General features: G+C 50.1%; 7 protein-coding genes across 7 annotated transcripts; 2 read left to right on the top strand and 5 right to left on the bottom strand.

Moving 5' to 3' along the window:
• Positions 1-130: 130 nt before the first annotated feature.
• BCR38DRAFT_413836 (uncharacterized protein) lies at positions 131-774 on the bottom strand (the record flags this gene model as incomplete). Its single annotated transcript, XM_040858874.1, has 3 exons — positions 131-207; positions 237-331; positions 437-774. 3 exons carry the CDS (start codon positions 772-774, stop codon positions 131-133), a joined length of 510 nt encoding a protein of 169 aa, XP_040710683.1.
• Positions 775-1,150: 376 nt separating this feature from the next.
• On the bottom strand, positions 1,151-3,756 carry BCR38DRAFT_82755 (aldo/keto reductase). Its single transcript, XM_040865679.1, has 9 exons — positions 3,560-3,756; positions 3,478-3,509; positions 3,190-3,421; positions 2,611-3,130; positions 2,354-2,554; positions 2,127-2,303; positions 1,994-2,080; positions 1,856-1,945; positions 1,151-1,802 (listed from the first exon to the last, which is right to left on the bottom strand). The coding sequence occupies exons 2-9, from the start codon at positions 3,503-3,505 to the stop codon at positions 1,470-1,472; spliced, it is 1,668 nt and encodes a 555-aa protein (XP_040710682.1). The 5' UTR covers positions 3,506-3,509; positions 3,560-3,756; the 3' UTR covers positions 1,151-1,469.
• Positions 3,757-4,358: 602 nt separating this feature from the next.
• Positions 4,359-6,015, bottom strand: BCR38DRAFT_378089 (Indoleamine 2,3-dioxygenase). The gene is made up of 2 exons (XM_040857367.1): positions 5,530-6,015; positions 4,359-5,482 (listed from the first exon to the last, which is right to left on the bottom strand). Exons 1-2 carry the CDS (start codon positions 5,857-5,859, stop codon positions 4,463-4,465), a joined length of 1,350 nt encoding a protein of 449 aa, XP_040710681.1. The 5' UTR covers positions 5,860-6,015; the 3' UTR covers positions 4,359-4,462.
• Positions 6,016-6,447: 432 nt separating this feature from the next.
• Positions 6,448-7,582, bottom strand: BCR38DRAFT_305053 (uncharacterized protein; the record flags this gene model as incomplete). Its single annotated transcript, XM_040854603.1, has 2 exons — positions 6,448-6,961; positions 7,017-7,582. Coding segments are annotated over 2 exons (1,080 nt in total), but the record flags the coding sequence as incomplete, so codon positions are not given.
• Positions 7,583-10,475: 2,893 nt separating this feature from the next.
• On the top strand, positions 10,476-11,637 carry BCR38DRAFT_501760 (RlpA-like double-psi beta-barrel-protein domain-containing protein-containing protein; the record flags this gene model as incomplete). Its single annotated transcript, XM_040864849.1, has 3 exons — positions 10,476-10,913; positions 10,977-11,406; positions 11,497-11,637. Exons 1-3 carry the CDS (start codon positions 10,576-10,578, stop codon positions 11,635-11,637), a joined length of 909 nt encoding a protein of 302 aa, XP_040710679.1. The 5' UTR covers positions 10,476-10,575.
• A 1,096-nt stretch (positions 11,638-12,733) lies between these two features.
• BCR38DRAFT_354325 (uncharacterized protein) lies at positions 12,734-13,882 on the bottom strand (the record flags this gene model as incomplete). Its single annotated transcript, XM_040856871.1, has 1 exon — positions 12,734-13,882. The coding sequence occupies one exon, from the start codon at positions 13,880-13,882 to the stop codon at positions 12,734-12,736; it is 1,149 nt and encodes a 382-aa protein (XP_040710678.1).
• Positions 13,883-17,730: 3,848 nt separating this feature from the next.
• On the top strand, positions 17,731-19,397 carry BCR38DRAFT_469001 (aldo/keto reductase). Its single transcript, XM_040862793.1, has 4 exons — positions 17,731-18,300; positions 18,334-18,381; positions 18,435-18,659; positions 18,950-19,397. The coding sequence occupies exons 1-4, from the start codon at positions 17,851-17,853 to the stop codon at positions 19,064-19,066; spliced, it is 840 nt and encodes a 279-aa protein (XP_040710677.1). The 5' UTR covers positions 17,731-17,850; the 3' UTR covers positions 19,067-19,397.
• The last annotated feature ends 3 nt before the right edge of the window (positions 19,398-19,400 follow it).

Below are 19,400 nucleotides of genomic sequence, written 5' to 3'. Positions count from 1 at the left end.
TGAAAGCTGGGTTGGTCAGAATTGGAACCTTGCCGAGCTAAAATTCGGCGATTTAAATTCGATGAAATTGATCGCAGCTGCGACGATTGGCTTTTTGCAGTAGCGAGCTCTTTGATTGGTGGTCTGTCGATCAATATTTGTCCAGGGGTAATATTGGATTGACCAGATACTCAAGTACTTCTGCATTGACGTGCTTGAGTATCGTTGCTATACACTTAATCCAGCTGCTTAAGTACTTTTCATAGCTAACGCCCTTTCTGTCAGAAACTGTTGAGACAAAGCCCTACCAATCAAACGAAGCACCCTTAGGTTCTCTTGACTGCCCCTTATCCTATAATATTGACAGAAGCACCATAGGCAGCAAGATGACGATGGGTCTGTTGAGGGTTAGTGGTCGTCATTGTTTCCTTCAAGTCGATTGTGCCAAGGTACTTACGTATTCAACACCGCGCTACGAACACCCCAACTCTTCTTTTCAGCAAGCTCAACAGTCACTGTAGGCTGCATAGTGATTGTGGTTGTGCGCCTGGTGGTGCTCGTCACGGTCGAGACGCCCTCGTCTCTCTCTGCCATTAAGTGCAGCGGGGCCGCAGTCGGAGCCATAATATGCACATCAACAATGCCACGAACATTCAGCATCTGCGAGGGTAGGTTTTCTACGTTGGAAACCTGAAAATCCGGCGCCGGGGGAAAACCTTTGGTTGCGATAGCGAAGACGCCGGTGGTTGTATAGAGTATAAGAGCCCCTAGGGGTACTGATTTTGTGAATTTCATGTTTGCCACTAAGTTGGCTACAATGAATATAACAAGTAAATGAGAAGTGAGGTAGAGGCTATGTGTGTAAAATATGGAATGGATTTGTCAGTCAGTTCATTGATACGCAGGTGTCATTCCTGGGTCTACCTACTCCGCAAACCAAAACAAAAGAAACTAGGTCACTTTTGTATGCTGCTAGAATTTATAGGCTGCAAAGGTCTATAAGTCTGGTGTATCTAATGTGTATAAATGAGAATGGTTGTCAGCAACTAACAACCCGTAGTGCTGCTGATTCCGCGATCCCAAGGAAAAGACACAGCTATAGGTCTTGGTATAAATGAGTGACTGGGGAAACTAAAGAGGAAACTTTCTTAGATTGGGTGTTGAGTCCTCCCTTCTTGAATGTTTGGTCTTAAGTATCCTCCGACAGCACTGAGATAATACGACAGGAGCTGCTGGACTCTTGAGGGGTTGAAGTCCGGATGAATATTCCGAATAGGTTCCTACGGAAACACTACGTACAAAGTGAGACCGATGAGATGTGGGATGGTCCGCAAGGTTAAGGATCGGGTGCACGGAATGCTCGTTCGTCCTAATCCCAAATGGCAAATCCTCACCAAAGCGCCCGGATGTTAGCTCTCAACTACCCGGGCTGTACACGAAGATTCGATGGCCCATGTTACCGTTGTTGGACTGTCACGAGTCTACAAAACTCAGTGCATGGCCCTGTACTCATTCCCACAATCTCCCAGCTTAGAAAACATCTCCTTCGTCTTCTCGCCGTCTTTGTCCACTGCAATCCGATTGATTGAGTTCATGTCGTCCTCATCCAGGATCAAATCGAAAACTCGAAGATTCTCATCTCCATGAGCTGAAACTCCGAGACGGGTGCCGACAATGACAGCGCCGACGGCAGGCTGCTGTAATACCCATCTCGTGGCGATATTGGTTAAGCTTACGCCGTGCTTTCTTGCGACCGAATAGAGGACGTCAAGCAAGGCTTGGAAATCGGCCCAAGTGCCCCATTTGTTAATCATATCGAAGTACTGAGAGTGACAGAGATTAGAAAAAGTAGAGCAGCCTTTTGCGTTGGTCTCACCTTTCGCTGCGACGGCGTGAGCTGACTTGTCTCTGAGTATACCTCAGGGGCTGGCTGATTAAGCCACTTCTCCGACAAGAAACCACCGCACTGAAATTCGTCAGTGATGCAATGGCTGGAAGAAACGTAGAGACATACAAAAGAACCATAGGTCAGAAGCTTGAGGTCGTACTTGGTGCACACGGCGCACATCAATTGAAGCGGACGAGAGTCCAATAATGAGAACTGAGTTATTAGCCGTCGAACTGGTAAGTAATTGGTTATTACCTACCTGTACCTGATTCGTTACGATACCAACAGCCCCTATCTTGCTCAACAGATATTCGCAAGCTTCCTCCACGTGATCCGAATCAAAGTTGCATAGTCCAATAGTCGAGACGAGTTCTGGGTGGCTCTTCGTGATGGATACCAGCTCGACCAAGACGTCGAGATATTGCTTTGCCTCGTACTGCATGTCTGGTAAGTATCTCGCAGCTTCAAGGGAACGAAGATACTCACATCATGCCAGTGGAACTGCAAAAGCTCTACCCTACCGCCTAGTCTCCTACAACGGTCTTTCACGGCATCAAGAACCCAGTCAGACGTAACAGGCCGGTTGATTGGTCCAAAAACACACCATTTGGTTGCCGCATAAGTCTTGTTTTTGACCTGAGCTGGCAATTTGTTCCGGAAGTCGCCATACACAAGCTCTGCATCCCCCTAAATGGTGCCGGTGTCAGTGCTTAACCCTGGAATAGCAGCGATAAGGGCCATACGTAATGATCGGCCATATCGGCAGTTGTCAATCCGCATTTGACTAAGCTCAGAAGCGCTGCCTCTTGCTTCTCTGCCGTTCCTGAACCCCAAGCAGGCGAGGAAAGTTGCCACAATCCATTGAACAAACGAGGCACCTGGTATTGTCCTAGCTTGAACGTTTCAACTTTGGTCTCTTTGGAGACCTCTACGATCAGTTTCGCACTGCATATCCCCTCGGAGCCGGAGAGCTGCGACTGTCCCAGAAATAGAATTCCTAGAACATCTTTGACCTGCCTCTCGGATCGCAAGAAAGGATAGGGGGTTTCTGTCGTCTCGCAGTACTTATAGCACTCCTTGATGGATATGAACAGCTTCATAAGTAGCTCCTCTAGCTCCTGGGTTGGCTCCGGTCTCGATTCTTTCAAGGCCTGCACTGCCTGTACGATATCGCCATCAAACGTTGCCAGCACAGCTCCAAGCTCGGAGCCTGACGTCCATCGTGCGTTGGCCAGACGGATGGAGTCCAGGAAGTGAATCAAGCTTCCGATTGTGTTAGTGGCGGGGGCCGGGCTCGCGGGTGATGGAAATGGGCAACTCACTAAGGGAGACACTCTTTGGCGAGCTTGCAGGAGAAGACGCATCTAGTGAGTGCTAGATACTGCTTACATGTTGTCGACGCTTCGTATATCTCAGGGAACAAAGCATCAGGGCTTGGAGTTGCGGGTGGTGCTTCTAGCATTCTATGGCGGATGTGTTGGACGAATGGTTGTTGAGTCACAGCGCCTTGGGAGACGAGGACTCTCAATGCGGATCTCAGTAGCTCGGATGGTACTATTCCATAGTGTCAAAACCTAGATCCAGCAAAGGGATGTTGGGCGAGGACACACAGTTGGAGATGAGAACATCGTCCATCATGTTCCTATGCTTTATCAGCCATGTTATCGTCTGGCACTCGATGATAACTCACACGTGCCCACCCATGATGTCACCCTTAAAGTCAGTACTACGGCTGCGATTGTGACTTCTGGTGTTCCAAATGCAAGATCGTTGATGGCTCGAAATAATTATGAGTCTTCCAATCAGCAGAGGTCTCTGCTCAATAGAGCCGCTCACGACCTTGGGCGGAGCAAACCGCACCTAGCTGTATCTCCAGGCAGAAGTTCGATAAGCCGAGACGGGATTGGCCGCTCCAACCCCAGATCCATACTTGTAAACGGTTACTAGCAGTGTGCGCTGTGGCTTGCGCCTTCAGTTTCCACTCGGTCAACTTCCAGTAAAAAACAAGCGAAGTTTTCGAGGTTCCGCGTACGTGGGCCCTCTGGCATATATTTACCGAGGCTACTTCTTCGTGGCGAACGTATGTAAGGCTAGCCGACGTGCCGAAGAGCACGGAAACGTATACGAGGGCACTTATAGGAGGCTATCATAGAAATGACAGGGCTTGTGCAGTTGAGTAAGGGGCGTACGTCGAACCATCGAACACAGTTATCATGTGCTTTTTAAAGAAATAGCCGAGAGGAAACTGAGTTTGCCAACTACAGCGCATCCGATGAACCCACCAAATAACCTAGCGTAACCGAATCAATGCACTGACTCAGTGAGTCGTCCACGTGCTCTTTCGAACACCAGGTTCGGCAGAAAAAGTCACCTGTAACCGTCATTATCCTAACTATTACGTGTACAGAGCCTGGCCGTGTAGCACAGGTATCACCGGGAATTGATGGCGACAGACCTCGCTAGTTGATCCACCTAGGCAAACTCTATACCACTAAGATGTTTACTGTGGTAATATAGTAATTATTCTTTGAGATTGAGCAGACACGCTGGCTAAGTTTTACATTCCACCCCTCTCCGGCCGTTAGTAAGTCTACACTATGATGCCCTAAGCACCCCCGCCTCCAAGGTCTCATCTCTCGACTGCTTCAAGAAGGGTATCAAAGTCGTCCCACCCGTGCCTTTCAACTCTACCGCCTTGTTTGCCTCTCCATCGGCCGCCATCTTTGTCGACGAAGCCGTCGCCAAGTTCTGCTTCTGTACTCCCCGGCACGAAGCCCGTTTTGATGGCAGCACAATATACATCGTAACCAGCTTGATGTGCTTATTCCTAAACTCCCCCAATGTCTCCGTCGTACGCTTATACGCCGCGCAGAACTGCTCCTGCTCCGTCGTCGTCGGCGGGATGAGCGCGAGCTCGTGTATGCTTCCCATGCGCGACACGTGGATCAGGAAGCGCTTGTGGGGACCTGGCATATACTCGCGGACTTCCTCGTGGAAGGTCGGTCCCGCCTTAGGAGGTTGGTCGGTTTCCGTTCTGCGCGGGTTCGTTGTGCCCTCGTGCTTGTGCTGCACACCCAGCACGATGTCGAAGAATTGGATGATGGAGCTTTGCCCGTTGCTTCCGCCGCGTAGTTGCTTCCAGCTCCCTTTCCCGTCTTTTGTTTCGGGATAGAAGACGCCGTTGGGCAGGCCGGCGGCTTCCATGTTTTTGCTTCCGGCTAGATAGGGGCGGATCTGGTGGTAAAACACGTCCGGATCACAACCCTCGTACATGCGTTCCAGTAAAGCCCCGACCTTTTCGATACATGAACTCAGTTCTTCCAGTGCGTTGGTGATGATGGCATAGTCACGACTCTTAACGGCTTCGAGAGCTCGCATCATCACCGGAATAATGCATGCAGTTTGAGCTTCCATAGCCACCGAGACCATGAAGAACCAATGTTCATCGTCCGTCCCCGTAAAGGTATGTAGGCATCGGATGCTTTTCAGGTCGGTAAAATCCGAGCCAGTGCTCGTGAAGTTCCACAGGTTAGAGGCGGCGTATGCCAGAATAGGCGGAAGCTCGAGAAATTGTGAAATTTTGAGAAACGGTATAGATATTGATGCCGGCAGGTTCTATATCTGGTCAGCCATAACCCATGCGGATTGCGTAAATGACCTACTGCAGCTGCCTTCGGTCCCGCCCAAACGTATGCATGAGTGAAAAATGCCATTATAACGTAAGCTCTCCGCCATTCCGCTAATGCGGATAAGTACTCGGTGGAAAGTACTGGCAGAGCTTCGATCCTCTCTCTGAGAGTTCCATTACTTAATAATACCGGTAGTTGTTGTATAACTTGCTCCCAGGGCTGGTAGTGGTCGCTTGGTAGTACACTCAGGGGCGCGTCTGCGGGAAGAAACCCATTACAGGTGACTGCGAATTTGTTCAACAAGTACTCGTCGGTAGCGGTATGAGAATCGAGTGTAGACGGAGGAACAGCGTGTGGGGACATGGTTGTGGATTTCAAACAGAAGTTGTGAACGTTTAGGGAGACTGTTTGTACAAGCTTTCCTGCTGTAGAAGATACGATGGCAATGAAGGAAAGGCTGCCAGATATTTTATCACTTTGAACCACAAAAGTCCAACATTTTGACTTTCTAGATTGACCACCATCAGGAAGCAATATCCACTTTCTTCCCGCCCTTTCGCAAAGGCGTTCCGCGACCGTAGATGGCCACCCGTTGTGTACGGGATCCGGCGACGGTTAGCCGCGGAAGCGCGGATCGGATGCCGGATGACCACCGGATGACCACCGGATACCCCACAGGCCAGGCACTCGCGTCCATCTTATGGCCTGAACGTCTTGGATGACTTCCGCGTGTTCGATAAGTTCTCTTTAGCAGTAATGTTGGAGGAGATAGTGTAGCCAATGTGTTGGATGTTGAATGCTTGCTCGGCACTCATGACAGCGTTGTCCCAAAAGTGAGCCACCGGATCGAAGAACCAATGAGTTTGAATGGAAAATGGCAACGGCTCGAAAGCTCTCCGTCGAGCAAGCGTAAAGTTTTCCGGTACCAGATAACAAGGCGCACGGCTATTCGATCCGTTTCCTCCAGCTCCAATGCGCCTTCGGCTCTTCCAACAACAGAAGCATCGACTGGACTCCCCGAGACTTGGGTCCATTCTCGATCAATTCAGCTTCGAGGGCCAACAACGCATATTTAATTGCCAGTTCCTGCTTCCCGAATGCATTGTAATTCAGTGCGACAAGTCCGAGTACGCCTGCGCTGTGGGATTCGTGTAGGCGTTCTTGCTGGTACAACGACAACAGCAACTCTATGGCCTCTGGCTCAAACTTCGCATTCCAGTCCCCAATTTGATTTTCAACCTCGTATATCCGCCACAGTCGGTTGTCCGACGCATTCGCCAGTGGCTCGGGTAGACTGCAGGAAGAACAGGTGCATTTGAAACCCCACGACCGCTGAGCGCGATCTTGGCGCACCGATCTCACACGGAAAGAGTCTACGTAAGAAATGGCAAGTTCCTCACCAGGTTGAATATCTCTGACAGCATGTGTGTAATGCGTTAAGTCGCCGTCGATGTAGTAAACCACGCTGCGAAGTTGTTACCATCCTGCTAGCCTTGAGGCTGGTGTAAAGCATCACTTACTTGGGTCGGCAGTCATGATTGTACCTCGAAACCTCGGGGAAGTTCCCAAAGTGATGACCGTCCTGACCAATGTCCATCCACATTTCAAAAGAGTTCGTCATCATGATATCAAGAACTCGGTGATCGCCGGAATGGCCCATTTGGGCCATGACAATATCTCGAGTTGCCATTGGGAGCCGACCGATACCAGCCTCGAGGAGTCGATACTGCTCGTCCTTGCTGAGATCATCAATGAACTTCCGGTGGACGACTATAGCGGGAGTATATGCCATAATACGCTGTCCACGCCGAATTGGCTGTGTCGCGACTAGACCGATCCCCTTCCCAGGAATGGCTGTCGCCCGGAACAGTGGTGGGGATGTGTTCACCTCATCTGTAAAGTTGACGTTGACGCCCTGCGACTGAAATATTTCAGCCACTCTGTCCTCAGAGAGAACAGGCAGCATTGAGATGGCCTCGGCGTTTTTTTTAAGACTGATGACAACGATGCCACGGCCGCCGGAGAAGTCGGGTTTGGAATAAACACAGAAGTCGCCATAGCAAGCATGTGGACCCTGCCATGCCGTTGAGTTACTGCCAACGTTGGTATTCTGCCCATTCCGCCCCTCAAACTTGATGCCTTTTTTGGCGTCAGGGCACGATAAGGGCATTGACATTAGCAAAGGGCTCCGTAAACAATATTCCGAAGTTGGATGTATTGCCAAATGTTGCTGCAGCGCCACGACCAAGGCCGGCCATGATGAGAACCAAAGAAGCACAGAGTTAATATAAAGCATGATGTCAGCTGTGGTCGAGTCTTCATGCGCAGCAAAAAGGAACTTATGAATTTCAAGAAATGAAAGACATTGAATTTTAACTGGGTGAGGTTGGTGCGGCTCATAAGCTCGAGCAATGGTGTTTCAAAGGATTGTTTCAATATCGTCCGAGATTGCCTTCGGGAAACTTAGCTGCGCATGAGCAGGTTAAAACAACCAATGTGTCCCTTGCGTGTATCACGATATTCTAATATAGACCGACGAAGAACCGATACAACCCCTGGATAGCATCACGATGCAGTCCCTACAGAAGTAGACCGGCGTTGTGTATGAGGCGTTCCACGACCTGGGCTGCTAGAGCTTACCGGCGCGACACACTCGTCGCCACACGGATTCCCTTATATATAAATACTGGTAGGCGACCATAGTATGGTATATGTTGTTATTTGGCTTTAGATTGGATAGTTGTCGACAACATACGTGGTGAGGAACGACCCAGCCACAGCCGGTACTATGGCAGGCGGAGAGCCAAGCCCCGGGAGCCAGCGACTACACCGCAGGTCAACTACCACAGGCCTCCATTTTCCCGTCTTGCAACTTATATACTACAGCTAATATATCGTCTAATTCATTCCAAAAGTAAATACAATGAAAATTAATACCCTGAGTGAGATTTCATCCCACCTCTTTCTCAATAGACTGGGAGCTGCTTAATTATGGAAGTCCACGCCTCTCGACTTTCCCCTTTGGGGGGACCGCCATGTGCCCTTCCTCCCTATCATTTTCATCCGTCTCTACCCCTTGTGATAGAGACAAATATGCCACATCCCAGGCGTTGGCTTACGATGCTATTATGTGAGTCCAGTTTACGCTCCCTGAGTAAACGAAAATTCGCGCAAGATTGGAATGATATGACCACACGAGGATATACCCATTGTTTCTCCAGAAACCAGCCACAAAAGATATCTCGCTGCATCGGTGATATATCGCCAAAATCTACCGAACTTCGATTTGATTGATGAAATGGCCTATGAGTGTTACTACCTGGGTCTTTGCCATGCATTTAACGAAGAAGTTATCTTCTGTAAGGCATTAGGAGGAACATTTCGGATTGCAAGGCTGTGGCCAGTTGCTTCAAAGCGGACTCTGCAAATTCAACCTTAACACGCCGCTGTCGATCTGTATCATAAGTGAAGTCAGGCCAGCAGCACCGCTGACAACACCAAGCAGTTCGGCCATGATAGTCCAGTGAGCTTTAGCGCATAGCATGATTCTCGACAGAGTGATGGAGGATCGGAATGAAGTTGAATAGTAGGAAGAATGAATTCAGAGGGTCTTCCCATCAGGCTCTGCGATTGCCAACTGGAATCTGCCTTGGCTGTCCAAACATGGCTGTGTATTCTGCACCCTGCTTTGTTTGGACCTCGAGAGCATCATGTTGCATACATTGTATGCAATGTCATATCATTGCAGGTTTGTAGCTGTTTTTGGTATTCTACTTGCTGCGAGTGCGTGCAAGCTTGAGAATTGGGCTGCCATCATCGACGTGAGTATAATTACTACGAGGTAAACATGACTACCTACCCCCTCACACACGGCATTCAATTCTTAATGACTTTGCCAAAATAACAAAAAGCGCCTGGTTTTCCCCAACTAGACGCAAATACACTAAATCCAGAGTCGGGCAGTGGCAGTTTTCGCTTTTTATTACTACACAGTATCGTCTTGTCATAATGTGATGCTTGATATTCCAGGAAAGAGCAAAGGTCGAAACCACTTTGCGAAGACTTAGACTGCGATCAGAGATCAAGTGCCGCCATATAGTAACCTGGAAGAATAAAGTAGACAGAGAGCAGAGATCAAATCACATCGGCGTGGGAGGTACAAAGAACTTTAACAGCCTTCACCAGATCAAGATACTTACAGACTGTTCACCACGTGACAACTGGTTGGATGGAGCCACCAACATTCGTTCAAGTCGTTGGACACATATCAGCTCAGGTGGTTGTCCCGAAGAGGAAGGCGTAGGGAGTCATGCAGGGGCAGAGATACCCTGCATCGTTATATTGCTTGATCCGGATCGTGCAAGTCATTACCACAGAGCCCATCCACCTTGTTTGCTCTGATTCTCTCGACACCCCGGTCTGGCGTAATCTTTTCATTATAATGGATGGGGGTAAACGGTGGAGATTCGGCATGCTTGCACATTGACGGATTAACTTACCCTGTTTCAGCGGCTTCGATGAAAGCATCAATCTGACTTGACTTTGTGTTTGTATGCTAATGGTCCTGATGGAGCAATTGAAGACACTTGCGCCGCCATTGCACCGTTGCACCGTTGCCAAGTCGGCAACGAAAGCCCTGCAGGCAACCTTCGAGGCAGCGTATTCCAGAGCGTGAGGAAACAGAGCTTGGCTGTTCGCCATGGAAATAAGTTCAATTTCAGTGAGTTGCGGTCCAGATTTCTTATGATCAACATGAAACGTCATTCATTCTCTTATAGTGATTGAAACGGGTTGCTAATCCCTGAATTATATCGGATTGTGGATACTTCCAGAACCTAATCAGATTGCTTCCTCGAACGATTGGGAGATGCGAGACCAGGTTGGCGTCCCGGGCTGCCGGGAGGCCAGGATGCAATGAGATTACACTTCATCCGTCAACGCTGGGCAGGGGTCGCAACATGCAATCTGCTCAAACGGTTGGAAAACATAAAGATGGGAGTGGTTCTCATAAGAGAGCGGTGAATTTCCTCTTCCATCGCATTCAGTCCAGCTACCTCCGCTTCCACTCGCATATTCATTATGCATCGTAACACCATACTGAGCATCGTGACGGTTGCAAGCCTATCGCTGAAGGCACGTGCTGCCTCAGGAACTGGCCAGACGACGAGATACTGGGACTGCTGCAAGCCGTCGTGTGCCTGGTCAGGAAAGGCTAGCGTCAGCGCACCGGTGACGACATGCGACAAGAACGACAGCCCTTTAACGAATCCCAACGCCGTGTCCGGATGTGACGGCGGCACAGCCTTCACTTGTACGAACAACTCACCGTGGGCCGTCAATGACCAGTTGGCCTACGGGTTTGCGGCGACGGCTATCGCAGGCGGTACCGAGGAGGGCTGGTGCTGTGCTTGCTATAAGTGAGTATTCACATACATCCCTCCTGTGCCAACAGACCGCCGATGCTAACACATCCTCCATAGGCTCACATTTACCTCGGGCGCCGCAGCAGGAAAGACAATGATCGTCCAATCGACCAACACGGGCGGCGACCTTGGCTCGAACCACTTCGACATCATGATGCCCGGCGGCGGCCTCGGCATCTTCGACGGTTGCACCGCCGAGTTCGGCACAACCCTTCCGGGTGAGCGTTACGGAGGCACCACGAGCCAATCCATGTGTGACTCGATGCCCACGAGCCTACAGGCCGGCTGCAATTGGCGCTATAACTGGTTCGGCGACAGCGACAACCCGGGTGTCGAGTTCGAGCAAGTTCAGTGCCCAGCCGCCATCATCGCTGTGTCGGGCTGCAAGCGCGATGATGACTCGACGTTCCCGGCTGTGGAGGAGGCTTCCGCGGGTACTTCGGCTGGCACGAGCACGGTCAGCAGTATTGTCAGCACCAGGGCAAATGTGGCCACCACTGCTGCGAGCAGTCCCACGAGCGAGGCAGCCAGCAGTGCTACGAGCAGTGCCGTGTCTAGCGTTGAGGCGACAGTTGAGGATGCTGCAACGAGCATCCCCGTCACTAGCCCCACAAGTAGCTCGACCAGCACCACAGCCGCTGCTAGCACGCCCGTTGGAATGAAGAAGTGCAAGAACAAGAAGAGATCCGAACATCTTGCCATGCACCAGCACAAATGAAGAGCGGGACATGATGAGGTGCTTGCTTTCAAAAGGACCATATTCAATTAGACAGGTCAGTGGGTCATGGTAGCCTGACTTGGCATTTGTACATACATTCCATTTAAGTCTTGAGATGAACACGAATCTGTTACTCTATGAAGCTGCTTTCCGCCAGGTGTCTGCTTTCCATCTGGAGAAGGGTGTGCTATTCAGCATGAAGTGCGGCAACTTCATTGTTCCCACGCAAAATCCGTTTGTCAAACAACCGTAATGTATCATCCTGTCGTCCAGACTTGATGGCATGCCGTGTTCAAGCTTAGCCCACACATCATTTGATGTGCCACTTATAGCCGAAGTCCATCATATAGTCATGCTTGATATGAAATTGCTCAAATTAAAATGCGTCTTCAGTCTAAATTTCCAACGTCCTTATAGTGGTTAAATGTGGTTCCAGTTCCCAGCGGCGCTTACGTGAGATTATACTAATGAAATTGACTTGGTGCATGTGGTGGCGATGGCACGTATTTGCTTGCTGTCTTCGGAACCGTGTCACTAAATCTGGGAACAATTTCTGTTGCCGTGCCAGCTTGTATTGCAACGTCCGATATTGCAGAAAGTGCTTAAAAGGTTTGTAACGACTTCCGTTTAAAGCTGACACCAGGATTGTTTGCTTAAACCGCAAAGTAAATGGTTTGTTGTTATACCACGCCGATTGGTGTCGAGGCAAATCACATTCACGGATTCAATAGCTACAACTAAACAAGTTTGTCGTAGGAAGTATGTACAATCCCATTGATATATCTCTTTATGTCATATGATACATGCGTAGATGGTCTGGTGTCCATTTTTGTCCCAATGTCCCGGTCATCCCGCAGCGCACTGCGCCTCGATGTTGGAATTGAAATATCCCCCCATATGTTTCCCATGTAACGCCTTGCCTATGAAGTATGGAATCGCCGCCATTGGTGTTCCAAAAGAAGAAGGAGATGATGATGACGATGAATCGCCTAAAAATGTAGCCATTTATGTAACCAATCCTGTCGCTGTCGTATGCCACGTTGCTGTCGTAACCACTCTAAAACTATCATTTGCCATCACGGCATCTGAGAAAGATTCAGAAAGTGCTAGGGAGAGAGCGGCGAGGAGTGCGGATGCGCCTGATCTCGCGTGACCAGAGAGTCGTCGACTGGCCAGCGGCGCATGTCGTACCCGCAGGCATGGCCTGAAGAGAAGTCCATGTTCCACTGGCGCACTGCTGGAAGGAAGACCCATCGACGCAGTTGAACATGCCCTCTGATGTACACTCGCCGGTCAACCCTCCAGTGGTGCTGGGGGTGCCCGAGCTGGTGGGTGCACTGCTTGCACTTGCGGTGGTGGGCGAGGCAGCTGTGGTGGTGGGTGACGTGGTTGGCAGCACACTGGTGACAAATCCGGTCGCGGACGATGTTGTTGGAGCCGCGGCATCCGCAGTGGTCGAGGTCGGCTCTGCTGCTGCGGCTGTGGTTGTGGCCGAGCCGGATCCCGAGCCGGAGCCTCCTCCAGTAGCACCGACGGGGAAGCAGTTGGTTCCGTCGACCTCGGCATACTTGGCTTGTCCAGCCAAGAACTTGTTGACAGTCGTTCCGGGGTCTGGGAAAGTGGGATCGGTGCCTGGGGTGGTCTTGCAGCTGTTGACGCTTTCCAGGTTGGCAACGAAAAGGTTGGGCAGAGAGGCGGCTCTCGTGGCGAGCTCCTTGGTCTCCTCAGGGGAGCGCTTGGCTGAACCACCAGTAACTTTGATCGGTGCGCAGTTCATGTAGTACTCGGGCTGTCCCGCCAGTTTGCTGATCCAGGTCCAGGCGAAAACATAGTCGCCTGCTGCGACACCCTCGGGGATTTGGTAGGTATATTCGCCGGGGTTGGTTCCGTCCTTCGTAGGGCATCCACCTTCAATACTTTGGATGACCTGCCATGTCGACGAAGCGGAGGGCTGCTTGTCTGAGGTAATGGCAAGCTGACACGAGCCACCGCCGTGAACTGCGGATCCAGTAAAGGACAAAGTCTGGTCGGTACCGACTGCCATCTCGGTGGCATCGACACCCGAGTAAAAAGTGGCGGCATCGCCGGTCACCTTGCAAGGGAAGTTGGCGCCACTGGAAGACAATGGGCTGTTGTCGGGGTTGCCGAACGGTGCTGGCGTCTTCATGATCATGTGTGCGTTACTTGTGCTCGACAGCGCCAGCGCTGCGGCGACAACGGCCGAGAAAACGCGGTATTGGCCCATTTTCGCTAGTTGTGAAGGAGTGGTCCGGTGTGTTGGTGCTGAAAAGCTGGTAGTAGTTGAAAATGGCAGGTGCTCTTATTTGCGAGAAAGATCGTAGATAGCACCAGGCCTGAAGAAGTTACACGTCAAGTGTTGGCTGCCGAAGTGAACACTGCAAATGAAGGTGAGTGTTGAAGGTGACACAGATCGGTTGAATGCCAAGTAGAAGGCCATCCGAAATGTGCTTATATACCCTCGGCCGAAGATGCGGCCTCAAGGGACCAAGGACCACCTGCAGGCATTGTTCCCCGTGACACGCATTGTGGCAACAAAGGGACGCAGCGAGCGATTCCCACTGTTTCTCCATAGAACGATAGAGGCCACACAAAGAGAAATCGCTGGCTGGATTTGGACAATGGGATGATCAAGTTGAAGTTGGTTGAGCCAATGATCGCGCAGCGCGGACAAGGGTTGTCGGGGATTTGGAACCGTCTAGGATGTGTGCGCATCTGATTGGGGTGTTGAATTTTCGGACGTTTGGGGCACGGCGGCTCAAAGCCACACAACCGCCGTAAATGTCAGGTACCCGTATGAGCTACTGCCTGCTAATGTCAACTTCAAACAGCAAAGAAAAGGGTCAAAGCCCCGCCCAAAGCAACGTTGACAATAGCTCACCACTCCCCGAATGGACTGGAAGCGACAAACACGTTTATGCATTTCGTCGATCCCCCTCGATTGTACCATGGATCTCAATGCCTCGAGCAAGTAGAGCGCGAATGAGAGGCGACAGAAAGAAACAAAACGAAACGAAATCCACAATGAGCCCGCTAGATCCACCGAGATCTACGCGTCGCTTGGCTGCTTCCTAGATTTCTTCAGCCGCCCTCCGTCGCCCCGTTTCTCCTGCAGAGGCCGCCATACTTGCAGACCAGTCAAGGCAGTCTTTCAACTTTGTCTGATGTTCGATGGCATGCAGGGGCTGACTGCCCCTTGTCCACTATGCCGTTGCCACACACGCTCAACCCTGAAAACTCGGAGCATTACAAGCCATGTCCACTCTCATCAGCCACAGTTCAGCTGGCGTGGAATTCAACGCTAGCCTTCTGTAGAATGAGGCCCGCAAATCCCAAGTTAACCCCAGAAGCAGCCTGCCTCTCAATGCCTTGATCTCGTGTTGGCACTGCGCCTTCGACCATGCGTACATTCGCTCAGTACATTGGGATCTGGGAATGTTGCCTCTGCACAGGCATTTCGACTACAAGTCCACTGCTGTTGATGCGCAGCAACCTTTTTGCAATAACTCCAGTCGGCGGGCCGACCAGGTCCGTTCTGAACTTGCGAGGCCTCGCTCCGATCATCAGATCGAGCTGGCCGACCGAGCCAAGGTTTCGACGGCGCTCCGATCTTTTATTACGTATAGTAGCAGAGAGCATCTGAAGATATCAGGTATTTTCGGTCGCCGAGGGTTTATCAAGAACGTAGCATCGGCCAATTCTCAACAGAAAGGTGACGGAATTCGGCGAAGGGATTGACCTTGCAGGATCCAATGACTTGGCGGTTCGCTTAAGCTTTTGATTTGAAGTGAAACGGTTTTTTGCCCTTGGCTTGTCATCGAGTTCAGATGAAGGCAACGTTGCGGGGACAAGGCATACTTGGCTTGTGGCTTGAGATCTTGGCATTGCAACGATCAGATGAGTCAAAAGCGACTCGCTGAACCTAAGTAAGCAACGAGAGTGTGACCGGTTATTGGAAGTCCGAGTGACGTTGGGGTTTTACTCTCGATATTCGTCGTGTAGAATGGGATGTCGCAAAAGTCAAGGAAGGGCGGGGGGGGGGGGGGGGTTGAAAAGGATGAGTAAGGAAGGTAATAGTCATCCGTGTCCAACGCGACTTCACGGAAATGACTTTTGAGTTGCTAACGCTTGAACTAGATAAATCTCACATAACCTCTCATGCAATTTGTTGTAATGGGTCTCTGGTTGTTCAACAGCCAGAAAATGGGTGCGCGCACAGTGCTTCCAGTACGTGAAGCCTACATGATTCGATTCCGAACATGGGAAACTCCGGTTTGGAATTCACAGTTCCGTTCCGCCACTCCTAGCTATACAAATCGGAACCACACCACAAGCATTGATTCTATTGGCAGAACGCACCCGGATTAAGTAATCTCACAAGCTATTGTACTTCTTACCCTGTCTTTTACGTAGCCTTTCTTCTCGACGAATCCATTAATCTGGAGCTGTTGCTCAATTGGTATCAGTCCTAAGCGCTTCGAACCTTATCCTCTGCAGTCCGAATAGTTGGAATATTCGCAAATCCGTTATTTTGATCAGTTTCAACCGTCTGCCTTACTAGTGGTCGATAAATTTCAATTTTAGCATCTAGCCGCTAGGGTTTTGTAGCTAAATCCGCTATAGTTATAGGGTAGCTATTGAGTCCCCTATCAAACTTCTGGAGCGAGCGAAAGTCACGACTAGCCTGCCTATCAGTGTTTTAAATGCCCTGAAATTGCTATTATAGTTACTAGTTACTATAGCTTTTAGGGTGTATAAGTGACTATTCAACATAGCCCCTCCTCGCTTTCGCTATCCGATAGCTAAGCTTACTTAATAGGCGGAGGTTTTAATTTAGGATCTGATGCGAGTGCATATGGGGTGTGAATTGTTGTATTGGGAGAAGTTGTATGAATTGGGAAGAGTTGGCCAGGTCAGCTATTCTGGCCTAGCAGAGCTTATTTATAGCCCCTCTCTAATCTACATGATATGTGAGGTCCCCCAATCGTCACGTATCAGAAATCCTTAGTTCTGGCATGGCCTACTACAAATTCCGATCATCTACGTGTAATACCCGAACTATGCAGTGGCCGTGAACGACATCCAGACCACAATCGACTGGAATGGCTATGGCTATGATACTACTGCGCACACGTACTGAGTTCAACCAGCTGTATGCACTACACCAGCGTCATGCCTAACGGACTTCACTGTCGCAACATCGACCAAAATTGGCATTTCAATCGAAGTCGAAGTCATGAGTCTGTATATCCCGACTTCGATGAACAGCAGTGTCAGCAGCCCAGACTATAGTGACTTCACGGTCTATCTACCCCAGGATGTCATCACCTTGGATCCCGGCTTCAAATTTGACTACATGTACTGCGTCGAAGAGTGCCTGAATCCCACGGCGACAGGTGCTGCGTATTATGGAGACGAAGATGAATACTGCTCTGGTCGCGATAATTTAGATTATCTTGTCTGCTCTTGGGCGACTAGCTGCACCACTTTCCGAGTCTGGGTCATTGGTATCGCGACCCTCATAACCATAGTTTTCCTCCATTGCTACCTTAAGCCTTACCTCTGTCTCTGGCGCCTGGTGCTAGGAAAGTGCTGTCTGCGATTCGGGGCCATCCAACCCTCGAGACAACCCGACCACTTCAACCTGGTTGCCAAGGGTTAACATCAACCAGCCAACCCAACCCACCAATTCTCCAGATTTTGGTTGCTAAGCTAAGGGCTCACTATTTTTAGTAATTTGTACGTGCTACAGGCCCCTACTAGCCCTATAGGAATCTTCGCTATTATCGTAGCGGCCCTCTAGCGCTTAAGTTGCTTCCCTAAGACTATAGAGTCCTAAATAAGCACTACAGCCACGGGGGCTTAGTCAGAAATCACTCCGCAGAGCAGATCACAGATAACATACACAACAATTAATCCATCACGCCGAATGGTCACGCCAAACGGTCACATTACCGTAACAGTAAGGTCACATTGCAAGATAGGTGAATATCCAACAAGTATGCACGGACAGTACTTTCACCACCCGCGAAGTTTGATTGCGACCTTAATCTCACCCCGCGCCAGCTGTAACCTCGACATCTTCTGCGTGGATGCTACAGTTCCTTTCGTCAACTCTACTTAAACCTTGTTTGTAAAATACCAACCTAGCTCTACAGTTTTCATCTACACTTTCTGAAAGCTTGACGTGTCAGGATGAAAATGACGCCACCTGGACTGACTTTAACGTCCAGAATCACTCTTCAGCATTCCGATAGCCGGATGCCCGTACTCGGCTTTGGAGTCTACCAGATCGACCGAGCTGACTGTACAGCGGCATGCCTCAGCGCCATATCAGCCGGTTATCGCCATATCGACACCGCGCAGCTCTACCAAAATGAAAGCGAGGTGGGTGTTGCGCTGCAGCGGTGCGGTCTGCCGCGTGAGGAGATCTTTGTTACGACTAAGATTCGATATCCCCGCCTCGGCAAGGGGAAGACCTATCTTCGCGCCCTGCAGAGCATCCAGAAGATCGACCCACGCCAAGACGGATACGTGGACCTGTTCCTTATTCATTCCCCGCACACGCTAAACCCCAAGGATCGCAAGGAGATCTGGCTGGCGCTTGAGAAGCTGCACAAGGATGGCAAAATTAAGGCTATTGGTGTTAGTAACTATCAGATCGAACATCTGGAGGAGATGAAGGAGTATGCGACAATATGGCCACCTGCTGTGAATCAGATTCTAGTTAGTGGTATCTCACGGCGATATCGAGTGATTTCACTAAAAGTATTTCCCAGCTGCACCCTTGGACGCAGCAACGCGAAACGGTGGACTACTGCAATGAGCTCGGCATAGTTCTTCAGGCGTTCAGTCCGCTAGCTAGAGGAAATAAGCTTGGGGAGCCGACGGTCGTTGAGATCGCAGAGAAGCTTGGCAAAACGCCTGCGCAAGTGCTAATCCGGTACTGCTTGCAGAAGGGCTGGATACCGCTGCAGTTGGACAATATGGGCCCTGTGGGCCATGTGGGTCCTATACTTGCCACTATCGCCACCTAGAACGGCGACCATCCCCACATACCTCTATTACGAGAAATGTGGCGAGGATAGAACATTCCCTACTTATCTATATGCTTCTACAACTTGTCTGAATTAATCAGCAAGTCTACCATTCATTGACTATATAAGAACCCTTTTGTTTCCATACATAGACCCTCGAAGAGAGGACCAGAGTTAGCTACAATACATACAGGTTAGGCATATGTGCCCTCCTTTTGCTCCTTCAACGGGAACATAAAATCCAAGTGCTGCCAAAGAGTGAGAAGGAAGAGCGCATTAAGCAAAATGCGGATGTTTTTGATTTTCGCATCTCGGAGGACGATATGGCAACGCTCGACCGTTTTGACCGTCAACAAGGACCGAGATTCGAGTAGGACGCGTGCTACGTCTCTTTGAGCCGATTAAATAATCATATAGAAGCCATATATGAATTTATTACACGCCGGTAATAGACCTCAGCATCTCTCGGGCCAATTAAGGCAGGGAGTACTAAGGAACGGAAAATGTAGATTCTGACGGCATGGAGAGGTGCACATACTCATAATACAGCAAATGGTAGCCTACCACGCCTGACACTTACGGCTTTGACCACCTGGAAGGAGTGAAGAAGCCATATGAGTCACCAGTGGATTCCTTAGGGTATGCTACCGGCCAGACTAAATATGAATATGGCACGCTTGCTCGAAATGGGTGGCGAGTTCCAGCAGA

Source organism: Pseudomassariella vexata (genome assembly GCF_002105095.1).
Source record: "Pseudomassariella vexata strain CBS 129021 chromosome Unknown BCR38scaffold_19, whole genome shotgun sequence".
NCBI classification, from domain to species: domain Eukaryota; kingdom Fungi; phylum Ascomycota; class Sordariomycetes; order Amphisphaeriales; family Pseudomassariaceae; genus Pseudomassariella; species Pseudomassariella vexata.
This window is presented reverse-complemented; position numbering and strand designations above follow the sequence as displayed.

Coding starts and splice junctions, on each gene's coding strand:
- BCR38DRAFT_469001 (XM_040862793.1), top strand. CDS start 17,851: ATGAAAATGACGCCACCTGGACTGACTTTAACGTCCAGAATCACTCTT. Junction 18,301..18,333: donor GCAAAATTAAGGCTATTGGT/GTTAGTAACTAT, acceptor CATCTGGAGGAG/ATGAAGGAGTATGCGACAAT. Junction 18,382..18,434: donor CTGCTGTGAATCAGATTCTA/GTTAGTGGTATC, acceptor AGTATTTCCCAG/CTGCACCCTTGGACGCAGCA.
- BCR38DRAFT_378089 (XM_040857367.1), bottom strand. CDS start 5,859: ATGTCCCCACACGCTGTTCCTCCGTCTACACTCGATTCTCATACCGCT. Junction 5,483..5,529: donor CGGGACCGAAGGCAGCTGCA/GTAGGTCATTTA, acceptor GACCAGATATAG/AACCTGCCGGCATCAATATC.
- BCR38DRAFT_82755 (XM_040865679.1), bottom strand. CDS start 3,505: ATGATGGACGATGTTCTCATCTCCAACT. Junction 1,946..1,993: donor TTCTGACCTATGGTTCTTTT/GTATGTCTCTAC, acceptor GACGAATTTCAG/TGCGGTGGTTTCTTGTCGGA. Junction 1,803..1,855: donor TCACGCCGTCGCAGCGAAAG/GTGAGACCAACG, acceptor TGTCACTCTCAG/TACTTCGATATGATTAACAA.